Source organism: Bacillus rossius, chromosome 1, assembly GCF_032445375.1.
Source record: "Bacillus rossius redtenbacheri isolate Brsri chromosome 1, Brsri_v3, whole genome shotgun sequence".
NCBI classification, from domain to species: Eukaryota; Metazoa; Arthropoda; class Insecta; order Phasmatodea; family Bacillidae; genus Bacillus; species Bacillus rossius.
Window position 1 is genome coordinate 110129803 of NC_086330.1, and position 23401 is coordinate 110153203.

The 23401-nt window shown below is 32.8% G+C and overlaps 1 protein-coding gene across 5 annotated transcripts in view; it reads right to left on the reverse strand.

The window, feature by feature from the left end:
- The window catches only part of LOC134542041 (mismatch repair endonuclease PMS2-like), a 71796-nt gene that overhangs the window by 31715 nt on the left and 16680 nt on the right, over window positions 1-23401 (reverse strand). For 4 of the 5 annotated variants that reach the window (XM_063385892.1, XM_063385901.1, XM_063385908.1 and 1 more), the window contains 4 exons: window positions 14869-15094; window positions 8931-9877; window positions 8183-8331; window positions 1155-1255 (listed from right to left, as the gene is read on the reverse strand). In XM_063385892.1, coding sequence (XP_063241962.1) covers window positions 1155-1255; window positions 8183-8331; window positions 8931-9877; window positions 14869-15094 — 1423 coding nt within the window. Of the gene's footprint in view, window positions 1-1154; window positions 1256-8178; window positions 8332-8930; window positions 9878-14868; window positions 15095-23401 lie in introns of those variants that run through there. The other variant, XM_063385927.1, reaches the window with a different exon arrangement.

The window sequence follows — 23401 nt, forward strand, 5'->3', positions numbered from 1 at the left end:
CCTTGTATGCTCAAAATGCCTGAAGTAGTGACTGTTTTCGATCGTGCACTCGAATTTGAAAGTGAAGGCAGTAAATATGTAGTTTAGCGGTATTTGTTAAAAAAAATTTTAAAAATTCCGAAAATACTTTTATTCTATGCTCTTTAACTTCCTCATTTCATTAAAACCGGCGGAGATAAGAAATTCCAAATACTTTAGGAGACTGAATTGTTAATTCTGGAAACACATGTTTTTTTATTCATGTACATAGGCCTATTCTTTTAATGATTTTTAAACTCTGATAGTGTTAAAATTACTTTTATGGAACTCACAATCACTAGTATAATTTAAGGGTTATGATTGTAGTATGGTTTATAATTTTATGTGTTGGTTTTGTATTTTTACATTTTTCTCCATGATTTTAGAGAGCAGTTTTTTATGACGAAATGAGACTATTTTTATGACGAAATCAAGATATTTTTATGACGAAATCTGTTAATTTTATTTACCATGAAAGTGGGGCCCTAGTTATAATACGTTCAAACGGATGTGATATTTTGCATATTATGGGAGTGACAATGAATTTTCTGTTTTCCAAAAAACCTTCCCATTTCTACCCCTTTGATGGGATATTGCATATTGCTCATTAACGAACTTGACCGAGATTTTTCACTACTAGATTTTATGTATCAGTTTGGAAGGGATTTGTGAAATATTGCGACAGTTATCGTGACCAAAAAAAATGTGATATATATGTATAAAATTTCTGAGTTGACAATGATTTTGAGGTCTATGGACCATGAAACGAAATTTACATTAAAATTTTCCTGAAGTCACACCATGATAACGGCTACAATAGGTAGCATTTCTTTGAAATCTATCTAAAAAAAAAATGAATTTACATCCAAACATTTACATAACAATACAGCTAAATTGGTTCCAGCTCAAATGGTCTTTACAATTTCTTGTTTTATATTTTCTTTTCAATTAATAGTATGTTGAAATATGAAGTGAGTGTTATAATGTGTGTCTGCTAGAATAAGTAAAGTTCAAACCATATTCAAGTTCAAATTTCTCATATGTCAGACTATAGTCAGGAATGATTTTCAGAAGTTGATTTTAAATGTTCAGATTAAATGGAATACACGAGATCTATTATAATCCTCTATACTAACCTTCATCACTCACAACAAAATCAAAACCATTCTTCTGGAAGATTTCCATATTTTCCATCAGAATATTTTCACTAACGGCAGTGAGTTCTAATGTTTGAGGCCTGAAACCACCATGAAGCAGATTACAAACATGTTAATAAGCAAAAAAACATTTAACTATAAATACACTCTCCCACCTTTAGACATTAAATGATACTTTTAGACAACAATTGAGTAAAGTTACTAACTTCCATTCATTATGGAAATCATTAATTGTAAACAAACCTGCTCCCAATTCATTCAACACAATCGAGGTGACAGAAGACTGCCATATTGGAAAACTACCATAATGGAAGAATGCTGCCTGACCTCTTCAAAAAAAGCATAAAAGTACTATAACAGAAAACTGCCATAATTTACAAGGGCGAGGTGGAATTCTGCCTCCATACACTCCATGGAACGAGTACAGCTGCTTTGCTCTTGAAGTAGTGTATAGAATATTTCGCTAGGTAGCACTGTTAACCCCCGAGTTGTTTCTTAGGTAAACTTAAAAGGCTACAGATAGCGCTTCTGACTGTGACTTTCTGAAGTTCCAGTCATAAATTAACTCAACACATCGCGCAGTAGTAGAAACAAATGTTTCCAAGAATGGGTTATAGGAAGCAGCACTGTTATAACCATGATTTGTAAAAAAAAAAAAATGGTAGTTTTCCATTATGGCACTTTTCCTCCTATTTTGACGGGGAGCGACGGAAGACTGCCATACTGAAAAACTACCATAAGTTAAAACGTGACCATAGGATCCTAATACTCAAACAAAATGAGTAAATTATGTCAGTTATCTTAGAAAGAATTTGCATAAATAAGCAGGGTACAAAGTCTTGTGATTCTAATTTATGTGTTAACTCCAGGTAACTAATTGAAATGAAATGCAATCTAGTGACCAAAAATCACAATTTCCTGACAACCAACGGTTAAGTAAGTAAAATATTGCATGATTTATATCATATGTTTAAAATGCCATGACAGATTGTCACCATCATGTGTCTAGCCATCTATAGAGCTGAGGTGACAATTCATTCTATCAAAAGAACAATAAAATGAACATAAGCATGAATGATTTCACAAAAAATATATGTTTACATTACTACATCACTAATAATACCCACATTATGTTTCTGATAGGATGTTGGGGTTCACTTTTCGTGGGCTGACTTCATTACGACCTTACTTCTTAATGGCTGTGGTGTTGTTTTTGTCATGTTGGGGATGTTACAGGGTATTGTGATTTCAACATTATGTTTTTAGCATGTGCTGTGAAAGCCATTAGAAGAGTATTTTAACACATAGATGTACAGAAAAAAATATTGCCATTAAGAATAGATAAAAACGATCACAGCATTTCCAACCTGTGAACTGTGAATACGGAATATTTGTTATACGTTACTTGAGAACAATTTACGTTTGATGTTTAAGTTTAACTGATTAAGTAGTTGTGAATTAGACCTATATTTTAACTACCTCAATGACTAAAAAATAATTTACAAAATTATGTAATGAGCTGGGTAAGTGAAAACATTTCAGAATATTTTTTATGAAAGCCTTGAAATCATTTTTTATATATGTTTACTAGAGGAATAGTCTATTTTCGATATTATTTTTCTTCATATTCTGAAATGCTTGCTTGTCTGTAAACAGATTAATAGCGAGGTAAATACAGACGGCAAAACACAACACCGCAGTAGAGCAACAATGTGAAAGGAATTAACCATGACCTACAGGAAGGAACCATCCTACCAATTTTCTAGAGTTATTTCAGGAATAAGTAGAAAAAATTGGTGGTGCTGTATCAGGACTTACGGCCGTTGGATTCGCGTAAAACGTCTATGTCAGCAAGTCGCTTTAAGTGTAATGGTTTAAAATAAAAACAATAAAAACGAGACATTGACTACATACTAAAAATTTTAATTCAAAACAGACACTCAATGGTAGCTTACTATTAATTTCAATTAATATTTGAGATAAATTTTGTTTAACATTGGCCTGTGATAAGAGACATGAGATACAGAAGACATAATATCAACATTAATGTTTTTTGGTGAACGTACAATAAGTATTGCCCAGTATTGTCAGTTCTCTATACACAAACACATGAATCACCCCGCTATCACGTCTAAGTCGTGAGCTACACTGAACAGAAAATTTTTCCTAACCTAAATTAAAACTAAAGTGTATTTGGGAGATCTAGGTAGGGAACACTTTTAAGTGCATCTCAGGCCGAAGCCTATATAGCTAGGAAAATATTAAAGCACGATGATACAGACCTTTTCGTCTGTTCTGGTACCCATATGTTTCACTGTGTTTTTATAGATGTTTCACATCAAAACAATATGACAATGGCCAGCCCGGATTTGAACCTGTGTTCTCTGAAATACGAATCTAGTGTCTTATGACTCGGTCCATAAACTTTGATAATGTATCATTTCTCATCTTCAGATTGCCTTGTATTGATGTCCCATGCTACAGGCGTGAGTATACGATCATTGCATCACATTACAAATACTACATAGTTTCAGACTAGAGTACTCCATATAGGCTATCATCACATGTCTTGAAAAATTATTGACATCTAATGTTATATTATAAATACAACTACTATTTTTTTTTTCAAAACTTACAGTCACCACAATTTTAATTCACGTCTTTTGAGTATATTGTGTACTAGAGTGTGTAACTACATGTGATTTTGTTTACACATTTACATGGGTGTAGCCAGTATTTGTGGAAGGGGAAGGCAGAAGCCAGTCCCTCCTCCGGAAACTCTTTTACAAAGATAATGGTTGAAAATACATTTTTAAGCTAGTTGACAATCGAATCCGTTAACTGCTTTTTGAAACTCCTGCCATTGTTATTGTTGTAAAATAATTTTTTTTTTTGTCTAAACAAATTTGGCAACCATACTCCCCTTTTTTTACTATGATATTGACAGTTACAGAAACAGGTTCCATTTTTGAGTAATACTAATACCTGTGCCTTGTTAAAAGAAGTGTAAACAATTATATGCATAAAACAAAACACAAATCTGTTTGAAGAAAGTCATTATCTATGTGAATTTCAAATTCAATGTAGTTCACTAAACAAAATTTCAAATGATAAACAACATTTTAAATAATAGGTAAATTAATTCAAGATCTAGATTCGGAAATATCTCATTACTTACTAAACTGTATGTTATGAGAAACCTCAGTCTGTTTTACCTTAAGAAGGGAATAGACCTCTCTTCCAAAATGTTGCAACTGTTGTCTTAGGAAACATATATGTACTGTGTTAGTCTGTGCTATCATCGTTGAGGTTTTCAAAATATCTAATTTGTTGCTTAAGGGGAATGGAAAGGTAAAATATCTTGGGAATGCTGGAATCGAATATCAAGGATAAAATCTGAACTACTCATCATATTTCTTTGCGGTTTGTTTTGCCAACTAGATAATTTAATTACAGAGGGTTGTGTGTACAGAAGTGGCCACAATAATGCATAGTTTTTTAGAAAAAAATTAAATAACTTTATGCAGAAATAAGGGGTATTAGCCACAAAATTATAAATTATACCAAAATATAATTTTTGAATGGTGTAATACAATATTATCTAGAGCTCTATAATACAGAATTTTACGTAATCGCTCAACAAGCGTGTCCTTCCTTACCTAAATGTTGCATGGCAGGTTTTAATTGGTTAAAATTCCTTTAAAATTCAGCAATCAAGTGTTTTTCACTTTGATTATAATAGAGTTCTAGATAATATTATATTACACAATATAAAAATTACATTTTGGTATAATTTTTAATTTTGTGGATAATACCCCTTATTTCTGCATAAAGTTATTTAATTTTTTTTCTAAAAAACTATGCATTATTGTGGCCACTGCTGTACACACAACCCTCCGTAATTAAATTATCTAGTTGGCAAAACAAACCGCAAAGTAATATGATGAGTAGTTCAGATTTTATCCTTGATCTTCGATTCCAGGATTCCCAAAATATTGTACCTTTCCATTCCCCTTAACTGTTGATTGCAGTGTTCGTCTGTGCTGTTGTCAGTATTTTGTCACATCGCTGGGTTCACCTGTGCGTCTCTGTATAGCTGTTGTGTTATCAATTTTTATCTGTTAAGTTTCATCATTGGGTTATTCTGTTTGCTGTTGTGAACCATAAATTTTCTTTGTAAATGGAACACAAATATTCATGTATACTTACATATTTGTTAATTTGTAAATTTAGATGAAAATAACTGCATCACTACAAAATAGTGGTACCATTTATGCTTTGTGTTGCCCCAGTACCTCCAATATTTAAAGTTATTTGTAAACCATTGTTTGAATAGCTTTCCAGAATTAACTGCACATATTAAGCACGGTAAAACAAAAGAAAGCCAAATTGTTGAATATTTGATTATCTTTTCCATGGTTTAAAAAAAAACTATGCCGAATGAACACATCAATTAAAGTATAAAATTATTAGCCAGTTTTTGTAAGAAATACTCAGTTATTCCTCCATAAACTGTATTTCATATATGCAAAAATAACAAAATTATCACATTAAACGTGGTGCCCACTTTTAAGACCTTCCAGTTATATTGGATGCCAAGCTTTTTTCCCCACCAAACATGTAGATAATACTATTAGCAGAACATGAAGATCTTTAGGTCTTATTAAATGAATAACTCTCTCTGCATCAATACCTGATTGTATACTTTGATTGTTCTTCAAATTGATTAGATATAAAGTAGAATATCGTCTTATAATTTGGAATTAAATAACTAATTTTGATTATAATAGAGTTGAAAGTATGCATACAAAAAGTTCTTAAATTAATATTTAAAATTTTCAAGCTTTTAAATTACTTTTGAATATGCTACATTCCTATATAAATTTAATTTGCATTTTATATTTATTGGACATTCAATCAGTGACACACTATTTATTACAAACATTTTATTAAGAATTTCAACTTACAATTATAGAATTAGTGACACTTTTAAAACCATTAGTAACTATAAAATGTGTAAAAAATTATAACTCTTTTTGAATAATCTAAAACATTTATTGGTAGAAAACTTAAGCAAAAAGTTAATTAAAACTTTTATATTCTACATATTTATTTTGTATACACCATTTTAATTTCTGTTTAAGATTTTTGTGAAAACCAAAGTAACCAATTAGTTAATATTAATTTTATCAATCTTTATCTATCTGTGTGTTGTGTTGTTTAATGTTTTGACATAAAGTTATTGATATGTATAAGTGTATGTCTTGTGTTAATGTGTTTTTTGTTGTTATTTTATGTGCTCATTTGGTACCTATTTTTTTAAGTATGTCATAATTTGTTTAGAGGTGTTGTAAGACACAAAAAACTGAATTTCAATTTGATCTGACAGTTTTAAAGAAGCAGGATAATATGCTACACATACTAATTTTTTATTTCCAAATAGAAAAAATTCTGAAATTTTAGCAGAGTTTATTTCTGAAAGACTGCAAGCCTGTACAAAGCCCACCAACATTTGATGTACGAGTCTATGTCTCCCTTAGGGCGCCTGTGCTGCTTGACCTGTGCCAACATACTACTTTACCAAAAAATATTTCCCTCACATTTCAGCATCTTAAAAATACTTTTTTGTAGACTTTAAATAATTTAATATGGACATTAAAAATCTTAATAAGTGAGTTTTTTGTATTCTATCACCCTAATAATGAAAACATTACATAAGTAAACCCTTGAATATTTGTGTTGGATTTGCACTCATTAAATAATGATCTTCAATTATTTCAATTATTCTATTGTGTAAAAATGTAAATTCTATGAAGCTAGTTTCATTACAATTTTACGAGTAAGGCCGTTGTCCTCATTCCGTGGAATGTATAAAAATTTTTGGCAGAATTCCCCTTTGTCCTTTTAAGTTATGGCAGTATTCCATTGTGGTACTTTTCCATTGCCTCCGTCAAAAAACAAGAGGAAAAGTGATCGCAACTATCACCATCAGAAGCACTATCTTTAGGCTTTAAAGTTAACCTGAGAAACAGCTAGAGTGTTGACCGTTACCTACCGAGTATTCTATACACTACTTCGAGAGCAATGCCACTGTAGGTACTCATTCTATGAAGTGTAAAAGAAAATGTGGCAGAATTCTGCCTCGTCCTTTTAACTCATGGCAGTTTTCCGTTAGGTTATGGTACTTTTCCGCCTTTTTCGAACAGGCCAGGCGGAATTTTTTAATTATGGTAGTTTTCCAGTATGGCAGTCTTCCGCATCCCCACAATCTCACATTTATGTCTGAGTCCAACAAAGATATACCTACTATTTATTTCACAATAATGTAGCAGGTAAAAATTTCATCAAGTCAGTATTTATCTACTGGAAATAAAAAACAGCTTTACACTAAAAACTTGTTTTCTATTCAATGCTTCAGACAAAAAGTCATTTTATAATGAAGTACCATTGTAAGCTTATAACAGACTAAATAAAAACTAATACCATAAAGAATAGTATCAATTTTCATGATTTAACCATGTTACATTTAGGGCATTTCCGATAGCTGCTACTACAACCAACATTTATAATTATTGGCCACACTTTACAAATAAGTAGTTGAAACATAATTTTTTTATAAAATTTGTTGAGAAAACCATAGTATTATTATTAAATGTAAAATAAAAGCAAGCTCAATTAAAAAAATACATCATTTATTTGTTAAGTAAACATTATGTTGTTTACTCATAGTTAACCAGTAGACTCATAATAATGATTACAATTTGCCTTTAAAAATACAAGTGTATTGACATGATCTGGCAGCAAAAAGGATCTGTGGTCTGTCACAATCAACAAACAAAGCAAGTATTTGAAAACAAATTTGTGCAAGTATTTTTATCCCCCCCGATACCCCAGATAAATGTGCCAATACCTTATGATCGGATGAGGGCTACATATTGGCCGATATCAGATACCAGTATTGGAAAAGCCCTAGTTACATTACACATCATAAGAAACTACTTACTTACACAACAAGTGTTTGACTTTTCAGAGCCTGGTTCTTCTGCAACATTTCAAAATTATACTTTTCATCTGACGCATGCTGATCAATCAAGAACAGATCTGGTCCAAGGCGTGTGATGATGAATCCCAGGTTGAACTGGCCTATTATTGCCATCTGAAAGAGAAACAAAACATCTAACATTCCTAATGCTGCTAACTTGATGTAATTGGGATTAAAGCCGATTTGGCATAAAAATCCAGGCTAACCAAAGAATTTAAGAAAAACATACACAATGCACTAATAAAATGTGTCCTTTATATTGATCCAAGGTCAAACACATATGATATATGAAACATATTTATAGCTTACAAACTCGCTGTACAGTAAGGTTAAGAGTTTGTGCAGCAATTAAGCAAATAACTATGTAACTGTAATTCTTGCAAAATATCAAAATTATTTGCTAAAATGTTTATTTGTATTTTTTAGCTTTCTCTAATTACTGTGAAAGAAGTATGTTTTCATTTTTTTTTTGCCTCTAAATTGGTATGGGTTATTCAGAGATGCCACTTACAGGGGGCTGACTCTACAAGGTTATGAAGTACAGTTTCAGTCTTTTGCAGGTTTTCATGATATTGTAACGTAACAAGTTTCTGTATAAGGGCTATAACCTATAAGTTTATAAGGTAAGTTTCAAGCACTCACATCATAGCTTCTAAAATATGAACATGATAGCCCCTTAGCACCTCAATATCTACAGAACTTGCTATACTTGCCTGTGGGAAATTGTTTTTGGTAACTTCTCGCGATAACTCTTCCTCTGCAACACTGTTTTTCAAGGGGTTGATCTCGGCACAAAACTTGATAGAATGTTTATCACCATCTTCCAATGAAACGTTCTTCAATCTTGTTTGCAAATCAAACTGCTCTCTTACATTGCTGATTGTCACAGACATTACTACTACTTTACGGATCACTGGAGGAGAACCAAATTCTTCATCGGTCAACACTCCTGAAGTTTTAGTAACTAAAAGTGTCCTTTTTTCAAAATCATCTGCACTGTTCGCATTCTGAATACGTGCAACATAAGGTACAGCTTCTGAGTCACTTTCTATTCTTTCAAGGTCATGTGAATTTTCCAAATCAATATGAGGTGATCCTTTTTCATCTTCTTGATGTAATCTTTCAATGTCATCAGAGGGAATGACATCCTGTCTTCTATTTACACCACTATCGTTACAGCTGTTATTACAAGCAGAAGTTAACGTTTCCTCATTACTGTCCATGGCACACTTGATATCTTTAAACTCTTCCTGTAACCTTCCTAATGGAGAGGTCGTTCCTTCCCTGCTGGCTTTTGTAGAATAGTTCTCTTCTACAGTGTTAACGCCGGTACCAGAAACAGCAATTTCCCCCACATCATCCACAACAAGGCCAGAACGTACAGAGTTTGTTTGAGTTCCTACACGGTTGCCTGTGCTGGTGCATGAACTAACTGTGGGTGCCACTGTACACAGCTGCACGTTATTGACCGGCAACGTCTCACAGTCACTCTGCCCCTGGGTGGCAAATGCGTCATCCACTCCTACATGGTTTCGTTCATGGTTTGTATCAGCATATGAAAGATCACATGTACTATTTACCACAGGTGTCGTCACAAAATTGACTGTCTTGTCTGGATTTACATCTGTTGAAGAGGCGATAAACTGACTCAGCCGGAGTTCTGCAAAAAGAAATTTTATCGTAAATTATGTTAGAAAATGTTAACAAGAAGGTATCAAAATGGATTCAAATTAACTGTTGAAGTGTACAAAATTATTCAGAAAGAAAGACAAATAATACGTATATTGAAATAAATTGCCTTTTTTCTTTATACTTTCTAACTGATAGAAACTGTAAATCAAAATTAACAGCAAGCTTGCTTTGGCAACATGTATATACGTACGTATAATACTGCTTTATTTTGGGTAATATCTTTTAAGTAAATTCACACATAATGTTGAGCGAGTACAGCAGAAGCCTATTGTGGCATTGCCGATCCCTGCTTGCCCCAACTTCGCAAAGTATTCTTAGGACATAATATTTCTTCAGTAATGCAGAGTATCTGCTGATTATACGGTACAAGATCATGCTGACCTAGTTTTGTATTTGTATTTTATTGTTGTTAAAATTCTGTATTAGTTTTTGATAATTATTTTTATCTAGAAAAGTCTTTTAACTATATTTTTACTGATTTTAAACTTTGTTTGCTAGGTTAGTGTTTTTAAGTGTAATTTTCATTGCTTTTATATTTTTTTATGCCTATATTTTACATTTCGGTTTATTTAGAAGCATTCATTAAATTTTTAGAACATTGTGTGTAGTTTTGGGAAAAGGAAGGACAAGAGACAGATGCACATGTTACCAAGACGTTCTGGTGCTTTCTGTATGTATTCTTATGATGGGAAAATCAGAGAAGAATTTGTTTTCTGCGGAAAAGCCTAATAGCAAGGGTTATGTATTTTGTATGTTATTTTGTCTTTGGCTGCGAGTGGTGTGATATGATTGGTTTGTGAGGTCACGCAGCTGCTACTTCCCCACATGGTGGTACATAGATGTGTAGCCACCTCAGTCATTCGAGTGATGTGCCAAGAGTAAGCGCTGTTCGGTGGCGCACCAAAAAAGTTTATGAGTGCATACAGAATACTAGGTATGGCTATTAACACTTTCAACACTGGCTCCTTTTTTCATGTTATTCTTCAGTGAACTGCTGTTTTTTTTGCATATGTTCAATATTTTTTTAAAACCATAATATTGGAGCTACCTTATCATGTTTGTATTTAAATGAAAGCTGTGTTTTTATTTTTGTAAATAACATTTACAAAAATTTTATTATGTATCCATATAATTTTTGAGGAAAAATTTGTTATAACATTACGTCTCCATTTTGAAAAAATTTACACACCATTTGTACTTGCTTCATATTCACTGAAACCGATTTCTAATCATTATTTTTAGTGATAGAAACACTGATATAGTTGTTAATTTATGTACATAAAAAAATTTTAAAATATAGTCTGTTGTTTCGTAAAAAAAATTATTATATAAAAACCTGCTTGAATATTATAATATTTACATGAAGTTCATTCCAAACACTTGGATAAAAATATAATATTTTGAATAGTTCTTTACAAATGTATCTCTCTTTACATTCCCTAAAAAATAATGTTTGCACTGTCACACAATCATAATAAAATAATTACTAAAATATTATGTAAAATTACTATAGTAAAAAAAACATTATTTCAATATAATTGTATAAACACTAACTAAAGAAAAAAGTCAAAAATATTAACTATCCTGAAACGAATTACACAAATATATTTACATACATAGGAAAGTTTACAACAAGAAGGTTTATGTAAAAGTCTGTTTCAGGCATAGTGTACCTTGGTATGAAATTCCTGGAAACATTTTGGTACACAGAGACCCACTCCACACTCTTTGCACCACCATCAACTCTCCCTCCGCACTCTTTTCCCACTGTTTTTTTTTGTACCCCTATCTGAGCACACTTTACAATATCGTGTGGCATTTTGTTTATTTGCAGTTGAAGGCACTTTCTCAAGAAAATGACGACACGAAAGCCTTGCAGCTGATGTGAATGGTGACGGATGATCAGCAGCTACAGAAGCACCAAGCATAGCAAATCTGTTTCCTAGACACCTGATAAAATTTGCTAGTGTGATGTTTATTGCCAGATTTTTCTTTGTTAAGAATAAAGGCATTTACAACAGACATCGCAAAAATGTGGAAGAACAATTTCTTCCACCATTTCATTGACTTATGCTGGAAGGGGTAATAGCTGTGCAGCTGGTCTGCATGATCAACTCCAGTCTTATACATGTTATAGTCAAGTATTATATCTGGCTTAGGTTTATCAACATTGCCACCCTTGGACCTTACAGTAACAGTGGAACTTGTAGCCTTGTGTTTAATGGAGAGGCAATAAACATCTCTAGTGTCTCGCCATTTTACTGCGAGAAGTGGACCATTTCTGAAAGAAAAAAAAAAGCTTCATTCTTCTAAAGTTTATAAGTTTGCAATTCCTTAGGCAAGCCTTTGCGGTTTTTCATAACTGTTCCTACCCCTAATGTGTTACTGTCCCACAGCATTTTGAGAAGTGCCGGACTTGTGTAGTACCGATCAATATATATACAATGTCCCTTTCCAAAATACTGAGAGCAAAGCCTTTCAACTAAAGCAACAATGGAGTTGTCAACATTTCCAGAAGACCCTGTGTATACTTCACAGTTCAACACGAAGCCAGACGCCGAGTCACATAAAACATGCAGTTTCAAACCATACTTGTTTGGTTTGTTCTTGATGTAAACTCTAAAACTTACCCTGCCGCGAAATGGACACATCGCTTCGTCTATTGTTAGATTTGCATGGGGTGCCAAGCAAGTTTTGCATTTCTGAACAAAATTGTCAAAACAGGGTCTTATTTTGTGTAGTGGATCATGGTTTGGTTGGCCTCTGTCTATGTAACTGGCATTGTCGTTCACATGCAACATGAATAGAATTGATGAAAATCTATCTCGACTCAACATTTTGCTAGAAAATGACGTCTGGAGGAATGGATCTGTAGACCAATAATCACTAAGCTTAGGGAGTTTTACAATGCACATATGCAGGATGATAGAAAAAAACTATAGAGTTCATGCAATTTTACAGTGCACCATTTATGCCAGATTGAACTTTTTTTAGTTTGTTTTGTCGCTTCATTCTATCAATTGATGTGGCAGCATACCAATTTGTTTGTTTTTTTTTTTATACTATCATTATCCAAAAAAATACTGAAAAACTCCAGCTCATTACACTCGTGACTGAGAGGAGCGGTGACACCGCACTGCTCTTCAAATACAGGCAGCTGAGGCTGATCATCATTTCTAGACCACTCAGAAGCACACGTAACAACATTTCCAACGGGAGCATTTCCTCCCACAGCTCGTAAATTACCGTCTGGTGTGGGACTTTCAGAACCTGTAATTCAAAAACAAATGTTCTGAAATTTCTCCAGCTAGCAACCAAATAAGTATAAATGTTAATCACGTAAGTTATTTGAATATACATCTAAAATTTTCAAAATATAAGATTTTTGTTTTGTTTTTCCAGTCAAAAGCTTTTTGCGCAAACCTTCCGCATGTTAAATGAATCATGCAAAATCTGTCGAACACTTTCTTTGTCGATTCCTGTCATTTCAGCAAGCCCTTGGATGCTCAAACGATGATCAGTGTGGATCAATTTACCAATTTGTTTAATGTTTTCGTCCATTTTTGACGTTGAGGGCCGTTCTGGGTGCCGATCATCTTCGGTCGTTTCACGCTCTTCTTTAAACCGTTTAAACCTCTCAAAAACTTGTGGGCAGGATAAACATTCATTCCCGTAGACTTCTTTCAACATTGCATAAGCTTCTGTGGCAGTTTTCCTTAGTTTAACAAGAAACTTGAGGTTAACCCGTTGCTCCGTCTGACCACTTGGCATTTTTCCTACGCATCACTAGTGCGTAGACTAATTCAATCAACTGCTAAAGTCAAACTGAGCGACCTGCTGGCTTGTCTAGCAAGATCAGGGTGGGGGAAGGACCATCAGACAGTCATGTTCAAACATGTCGCGGCATGCTCGTAGTTTGCTGGGAGCAGCATCAGTCCAGTTATTTAATAGCCACACCTCGTACATTCAGAAAGCACCATTTCACGTCTGGGTGTCAGGGGCATGCCGCAATAAGTTTTAACCTCTGTCTTTTTCTCGTTTCGGACTTTTAATTAGAAATTAGGCCCCAGACCTGCAGTGCAGACCCAGGTAGCCCATTGTTCCACCGAGACTTAGTTCTAGTTTCTTAAGTACCTACACGACAAGGTCGCAAGGGACATTATTTCGTAAAGGCACAGGTCTTTGAGAAGCGATCCACAAAATTCAGTGTTTTTATTTTCTGGTACATTATAGAATCATGTGAAGGACTTGTAGTTTTGATGGGAGAAGAATAAATAATACAAATTCATTTAAACTCTTTTATTGAAAATAATCATTAATAGTTTTGAGAATGTGAGAACTTTACACCCCACTACCCGCAATCTCTGATGGAATATTCAAGTGTTTTCTGTATATGTAAGAACCATATATTGTCTTAACTAGGCATGATTGTAACTTGTCACACACTTGTCCAACTGTTGCTTCCAGACTGCTGATAACTGGGCATACTGTGACGAATTTGAGCAAAAATCAAAAAGTTATTTAGATGATAGCCTATTGTAAGTTATCATCCCAACATTTTTCTGAAGTGATTTTGGTGTAACCATGTAAAACCGGAATTAGGATGCATGAATTGAAATTTGAAATCCAGTGTTTAACATAGAGCTTTGTAACAACAAATTGCCCAGATCTGATGTCTCCAAATTTACATTACGTTTTGAGTTCTTATTAAATAGACATTACTATCCTTGGAAAATAAAAAATATTGAGAAATTCTAAATTAAAATATATTTAAATAGAAAAATACGTATGTAATCAATTATAACCTGAAGAACATACATAATACATATACTACATAATAAAGATGACTCATCATTTTTAAGCAACTCCTAATTTACATTTTAAAAGTAAATACTAAGAAATGCATGTGCACGATACACCACTTTGAAAACAACATGCATAAGAGAGAGGGGGGCTTACGCTTATGGCCATTTTTCTCCTGTGCTGCTTCCTTCCTCTTCACTCCTCCAAACTGTTGGCGCTGGTCGAGAGTGGGCGCAGCTTGGCTCGGCGACTGGCTCCACCGGCTCAGCATGGCTGCAATGTTGGCGCCACTGGTCGGCGACTGGGTCGGGGTGGAGGTGGGACTTGAAGTGAATACTGGAATGCAGGAGGGGACACTGTCATACAGGTGGAGGAGGGAAGCCTGTGCCATTCAAACAACATCCATACTGTAAGTAACATTAAACACACTAGTTACAGTATGCAGCTTTAACCTTTCATTAATACATTATTAGAAATAATAATAATTATGCTAACTTAATAACTATGGATTGGCCAATCAAATTCCCAAATACCATAAAATCTTTACTACGTATTTGAAATATTTTATATTCAAAGAAAAAGATTTAAAGAAAAATGTTTCAGAAAGGGGTACTAAGAAATTCAAACATTAGCACACTTTTCCTATAATTTTTTTACATCTATTAAATTACTGAGTTTTAAAGAGCCCTTTAAGAATTTAATTAAGTTTAGCTACATTTACATAAACATAAGTAATGAGCCATTTGAATCCTAAAATTCTATAATACAATTGAATATATACTAGTATGTATTTTAAAGATTCTACATTCTACATTCAAAGAAAAAAATTAGAGTAAATATAGTAAAATCACTAAATTCTTTATTGACAACTACTATTAAGTTTACTAGGCATTTTTGTGTTTCTTTTTATACCTATCCTGTTTCTGTACCCCAATATATTGTTCTTAGAATTTGTAACAATGTAAATCAAATTAATATATACATTGATTTATATACATTGATTAAAAGAAACTGAATTTGTGAAACAAACATTTAATGGTTGAATTTGTAACAATACAGTTAGTTTAAAAAAAAAATAATACATAGATTTTGAACAAAAAAGTATATGCACAGTACTCTTTGTAATTCAAATTTAGATTTGAACCCTAACCAATAACAATCAATTCTAGTTCATACCAATGAGAAATTAAAAAATTTTTGCTTGAAATAATTTCACAGATACACATACAGTATGTTGTACGTGCAGTAGCATAGATTTGGGCTTAGGAAGGATGAAAGTTCGAATTATTTGTCAATGATATCAGCCTCACTACAAGTCTTTTATTTCACAGCTCAAAAAATGTTTTGTGTGCTGTAATCAGGAAACCAACTCTTTTACTTACTGTTTTCCAGCTGCAATGTGGTAAACCTCAACCAAGGCAATTAATCTGTGAAGCCAAACTTTTTTCTGAGAACCGAGTCTTTTTTTACATAGGCTATAACTTCTAAGACTTTAACCACACAGTTACTTGGCATTTTTGTTATAGAATATAGTATTAGTTGGCTTCAGCCTCATTGTTCTACTGATATGTGTAGCAGTACTTTCTCCACTAGATGGCTACAACTTCCAAACCATCTCACAAAAATGGTGGTCAGGATTAAATATAATTGTGGTTGTTTGGCTGGCAATCAAATTGTATACATAAATAGAAAAATATATATATATCAATTGAATCATAAATACATACTGATCTGATGGTAGCATGTTGAACTGCATTAAGCATAACAAAAGATGTGGTTTGCAGATGATGTACTATTCTTGATTATGTTTGAATTGAAATTTTAATACTTTGAGAGTAACAGAAGTAAAAACATTTAATTATAATGGAAAGTAAATTATTCGCAACCAAATGTGTTGAACATTCTATTTTTGTATATTACAATTGCAATAGTGAACACAATATGCAATATAACTTAAGTGCCTAGCCTTCTGAAATCCCTTGTGAACAAAATCTGTCGTTACCATGGTATCAGCCCATCTTAATTCTTACCGCAAAAAAAATTAATGCAAGCAATGAATCATCATTCATAACAGGCACTATCGCAAGATGATGCAAAGTTATTCCATCATATACTCTCAGGATTGATGAGAAAGCTTCTAAAAAATTTAAGTTTTGCGTTCCTCGGTTATGAACATAAATACTACAGGTGAGAAAATCTCCAAGATTTAAAGACACCAATTGAATTTCAGTCATGCATAAAGTTAAGTGCCTGCCTCTGGTTTTAGCACACAATTCCACCTATGTCCTGTCTACTGAAATAATTTATTAAAATTATTGCTTTCGACATTTTTGTACTCAACATTAAACAAATACACATTATTTTGTGCGCTAAAATAATACAATATTGGAACCGTAAATCAAATTACCCATTATACTATTTGTAATATAATGACTAGAAACAAAATAAAACCAAAATAACACCGAAAAGCATGTTAGTTAGAGAATTCGATCCCGGCCCTTATTTCTAATCCCGGAATTTCAGAATTGTTCTCAAACAATCCCAGGACCCCGCGATAATGCTGGGATTTGGGATGGCAAATAAAAACATGCAAAAAGTAAGTAAAAACCAGTTTTTTCATCTAATTTTACTAACATAGTAATTATACGACCTTACACAATAGTCATTTATGAGCAATCAGACTTCAATTCACACAATCACATTAGTTTTTCTACAAAAGTCAAAGAGATCTCCTTAAATTTAAATAAACTAATAATATTATGTGTAATTTATATACATATGTACCAAACAAATAACATATCAACCAAAATTAGCATTCCTCTAAATTTTAGTAAGCATTTTAATTCTAAATAACCTTAAGGCAATTGGTGCATGGAAAATATTACGACAAAACTAATTTAACTGTACATATTTATTTTTGATGCTTCTTTTTAAGACATAATATACCTAGTATATTTTTAATAAACTTTTTTTTACTGAGTTATGTCATTTTAAATGCATTTATTTTTATTCCAAGCCAGAATTATTTAGAAAACACATAATTATGTTAAACTTAAGTATAGTTCAAGAAACGAGTGTACGAATAGGTTTCTGCACATATAAAAGTAAGAAGAAAAAATTTTCATCGTCAAAATTACAGTTTAATATTGACAATTTCCATTGATCACTGCTGGACTACTTCAGGAGCGATTTAAAGAATAAATTTAAATGAAAATGAAAACATAATTGGCAGAACACTATTGAGTTATGTATATATTTTCATATCCTTTTGTTTTTGATACGATTCGACTCAAAACATGCCCTCTGGAGTGACAGTTCTAGTGCTGCGTGTAAAACTCTCGCCGCCGGGAAGAATGTCCCCGCGACGTGGCGCTGAGGGCGGCGCTTGTCGCAACCAGGTAGTCCGGCGGAGCTCCGGCCGGCGGGCCGCAGCCTGCGGGTGGGGAGGGGGAAGAATGGGGTGTAGAGGGATGACGGAGAGGAGACGGAAGAAACGAAGGGACTGTCAAGGTCGCGCTCATGGAGCTAATATACAGTAATACATCTGGAGAGGACAAGGGAAGGCCAGCAGAGGATGCGAGGTGAAGCCGGGTATCGGCTTCCTACGCTGGAAGAAAATGAAAAAGAGCCAAACTCGCCTCGCGCGGCCGAGAATCCTCCAAACTAAACTCGCAACAACTCCGAAACTATCAAAACAATCAAACTGAAAATTTTACTGGAGTATCTATAAACATTTTTCCCCACATCGCTTTAATATTTTTTTCGAAACATGAATGCTTTCATTTTTAAAAATTAAATACTTATTTACTGCCAAAATTTTTTGTGATTACGCAGAGTAAATTACAACATCGAGGAAAAATTTTTGTTTGCAATTGTAAGTGGGGGACACTAGCGTATGAAATAAGGAAGAAGCCTCAAATTTTATTTATATACCCCTTTTGACGCATTCAACCCCATACTTTTATTTTTACAGAGAGTTGAAGTGGGAATAATGTTTCAGTGGGTAACACTACCGACATATGTCTTCGGAACGCACTTCTTTTTGTTATTATACATCTCAAAATTTATAATTTCATACACAACGTTTATAAAAACGAATTCTTACTTACCTCATTTAATCTATTACAAACCTCTTGTAATATACGTGTATTAGTAGAAGAACCAACGTAACATGCAAACCTTAGGTAAACACTGGTAGAGAATTGTTTGGAATAACTGTAATGCTATGCATATACTGACAATGTAAGAAACTTTCAATTTTATTAATTGTTTGCATAAGAATTAATAATTTTAAAAAAATCATAGAATAGGCCTTTATAGACTGAAAACCTTTCACGTAGTTTCAAGTCGCGTACATAAAAGTTTTTTAATATATATAATTACCAAATATTGTTGAATATATTTAACATTTTTATACATGTTACAACACACATATTATAACAAACCTATATAGTATATAAAAAGACAAACGCCAAATTTTAGCATTTTGTATTTCTTTTCTCTGTGTGAATATAATAACAGTTCTTAACGTAGTTGCTAATACTGTACTATATTTCTAAAAAAAAATTACGAAAACCCCTGACATCGTCACCATAACAATGATAAATTTGCAAAATAATTAAGGCACATTTTTTAATGCTACGAAGCACACTCTTAAGAGAAATGTTTTAAACTTATGTTGGGATGTAACTAATATCTTAAAAGCATTCTGAAACCGTTACTTTGAGGGAAACCTTAATATACCGAACACCATACCATCCTTTAATCGAGTACGATTTTCGCTTCTTAAGACCCATTTGTCTTCAAAATGCACTGTACTGTGTAAGTAATAAATCAGTCTTAAAATCAGTTAATTATTTTATCTTCCTATTTCGTATTCTAATTGAGATAAATATCAGATAAGCATGTGTTACTTGTATCACGACATCAAGGTATTATTTATCAGTAATTAATATTTCATTTTATTTTTTTGTTAACTAATGTGCATAGGGCAGTGCACTAGACATCACTACCTGTGTGTAGTGTTGCGTTACACTCTTTAACGCATTAGAGTTTACATAAAATGATAAATTCAAAATTTCGTTTGAAAGTATAAATATCAGCGATCAATTTAATTAATGTCCAGTATAACTCAGTCAGTAAAACATTCGGAAATATGTATAGGACCTGTTAACCTAAATATTTGTTAACAGTTAAACTGAACTAAGATGTGTTAGAGTGGTTTTTTCTCTGTCCGTATATTAGAGGTATGGAACATCAATAAATATAGTTTAAAAAACTAAAGAAACATGCTTTTAAAGATTATCAAACTAAAAAGTTAAAAATAATTTTAAAATTTAATTTATGACAATAGTATATAAGCAATACTAGTATAAATGAGAAAAAAGCTTGAGGCGCTTTGTGCCATATTTTTTGTATATTAAGCGCCCCATGCTTTTTTCTCATTTATACTAGTATTGCTTATATACTATTGTCATAAATTAAATTTTAAAATTATTTTTAACTTTTTAGTTTGATAATCTTCAAAAGCATGTTTCTTTAGTTTTTTAAACTATATTTATTTTTAACTTTTTAGTTTGATATTCTTTAAAAGCATGTTTTTTTAGTTTTTTAAACTATATTTATGTATAATTATCATAGGGAAATGAGTTACCGACACTACCTATTACCATCTGAGATAACTATTTGGAGTTGCAACGTCACAAAGAAATGGTAAAGTCTCTCCGAATCATTTACAGTTAGATGTATGGATATAATCTTAGAATTTACCAGAAAAAAAAAACATTTTTTTTTTTCCGGCGTGGCCGGGAGTAGAACCCACGATCGCTGAATCCGAAAGCTGACGTCTCAGAAGTCGCGCGCCTTAGACCGCTCGACTAACGAACATGATGAAATTGATGGGACATTTTACTCACTCTTAGTCGAAAGAGTTACAGACGGACAGACAAACAAACATACAGGTGAAGCTAATATAAAGCATGTAATAAAATACGCATCTGTCGCCCATTTACTTTAAATACAGAATTATAAACTACATATTGTGAAAACATTCTGCAGCAGTTTTTGCTGAACGGAAAAACACGGATGAGAAGACAGACGAAATGTGTTTGGTAAGTGATTTTTCGTCAAATGAAATGGAACAGGACAGTGCTTATCAGAATGAAATTACAGAACTACTTTTGTGCAAGGAAATGTATTTTACAAAGCCATTTCAAGAGAAATCACCTTTAAATGAAATAGATCTTGCTGACATGGAAGAAATAGACTTAGATTTAGAGGCCAGGCCCCTTTCAAGTGACGAAATTTCTCTTGAAGGGCTGAAATATGTTTCTGGCTATATAGCTCACCGTTTCAGAAATAAATATCCTGACCTTGGCACTACGGATTTCAATTCGGAGGAAGATAGCTGGATACATGTACAATCAAAGGGTAACTTAAAATGTCCCACTAATGAATTTTTTTAATTAATAAAGATCGCTGAAATGTGTTTTGATAATGTTCATGGCAACAATTTGTGCAAAAAAGAGCGGATTTTTGAATCACTGACTAAAATTATTTGCGGAACTACTGAAAATAAATATCCAGAAGAAGTTATATACTGTTTTGTCAGGACAAGAACGTATATGCGTATCAAGTATTTGAACATGAAATATTTTAACGAACAAGACCAAAAACGCAAAGAAAGAAATAAGATGAGGAAAACTACTGTCTAAGATTTTTTAGTGTGATAGTGTCCACTTTCCTTCACCATAATATGTATGTTCATAATTTATTTACGATGTTTTTTAATTACTATATTTAAGAAAAGCATTTATTGTGAATATCGCAGCAATTATGTAGGGCTTAAGGTATTTATTGTATTCCAAATATTGAGTATGTCATTTTTATTGCCTTTATTAAAAATAATATATATATTAACAATGTAACAAAATAAATATTTTTGTATTGCTATTGCAATTTCGTTTCTTGTAAACATTATTGTAGACTTTTTCATATTGAAATTAATTTTGCTATAGGGTTGTTTGTATTTTAATTTTACATTTATAAGATTTTTTATATGTTGTTTACTGTTTACAAACATTTGAAAAATATTTCCTTAAACATATTTCCATTTCCATGGCAATAGTCTTGTTAGCTTTTCGGGTAACTCTTCTACATGGATGATAAGATGGTACGACATCTAAAACATGTCACACTACCTTTACATAACTATAAAACTAAGAGGTGTTTTCTTTACATAATATTAAAGCACAATGTTTCCTTGTGGCGTAGGTGATTTAGAATTTCCATTTATCTAGAAAAATGGGCTTTCAGAACGTTTTATAACACACAGTGTTTGGGAAGGTTTTTAAAGAAAAAAATTAACTACGCGTTTTATTTTTTTGCAGCTGAATTCGGGCACTTGCATGAAATATAATTAATCCGTAGGAAGCGCAATGGTTTAAAGTATTGCTGTTGAAGATTTGAAAAGATTTATTGAAATAGTGTGAGAGAATGAGCGAGTTGAGTGAGAAGAGTGCGGGAGTGGCTACATGATGTCTGCGCAGTTGCGGACAAAATAATCCATTCCGCCTCCCCATGGCGAAGAATGAGTGAAAGAGAAACCTGATAAACCTTCCCCTCCTCCGGGCATGATAGAACCTTATCGGCTGTGTGTTAGAGGGAGAGCGAGATACAACCTTCAAGGTTTTGTTAGTTCCCGCTAGATGGCAGGCCGCAGAGCGACCACCAGCGACACCCTTCCCGTATGAAGGCCATCTCGCCACTGACGAGCTGGAACTAAGCTCCTGACCTCCCTACATAGTAACGGTCACCCACATAGGCATCTAGACTCTTTAGTGGTCATATGATACAAAATTCATTGTTTTCGGGCCTGTGACCATTTTTTACCGTGCACCAATCGCCTTAAGGTAACAAAAAACATTTCATATATTAAAATAAGAATCAGTCAAACTCACATTAACACCATAACAATAAAGAAATCATGAACTGCAATAAAGTATTGTCTGTTTAAAATTCACACTTGTAAACAATAACAAAATGACTATCAACTTAAATAAACTGTTAAAAAAACTGACAGACAAGAAAGCCAAAGTGATAGTGACAGATAAAATGAGTGTTTCATTCGGAAATTCTTTCTTTTATGATGTATGATTCATATCAATCTTTCTTTCTTTGTCAATCCCAAAAATCACGAGTTTAGTAAACTTTTAGCCCAAAAATTTGTGGACTGAAAATGGGCCCGATCCCAGGATCGAATCCACTAATGTCAATACACCATATAACACCAAAATTCAAGTAAATACACCACAAAGCACCTAAATTAAATTAAAATCATAAAACTAATCATCATTTTCAATCAAAACATAACCTCTACTGACAAATACCTGATTTTATGGTATTAAAATCAAAAAAATTAATTTATTTAGCTTAATGTTTGTACCACAATTTAATAAATAAAGATCTAAAAAAAGATCTTTTTTAATATTGCATCTGGTATTAATTACTCATTTTTACATTATGACCTTAGAACAGATTTATTATAGGCATGCTCATTACAAATCATTACCTAAATTGAAAAAGTGCATCATGTATCAATCAAAATAACACTGTTTTGAATAAATTAGTATCATGGAACATTTAAGTGTCATAGTTGTTCAGTAATATGCTATCTTTTTAATAAATAGAT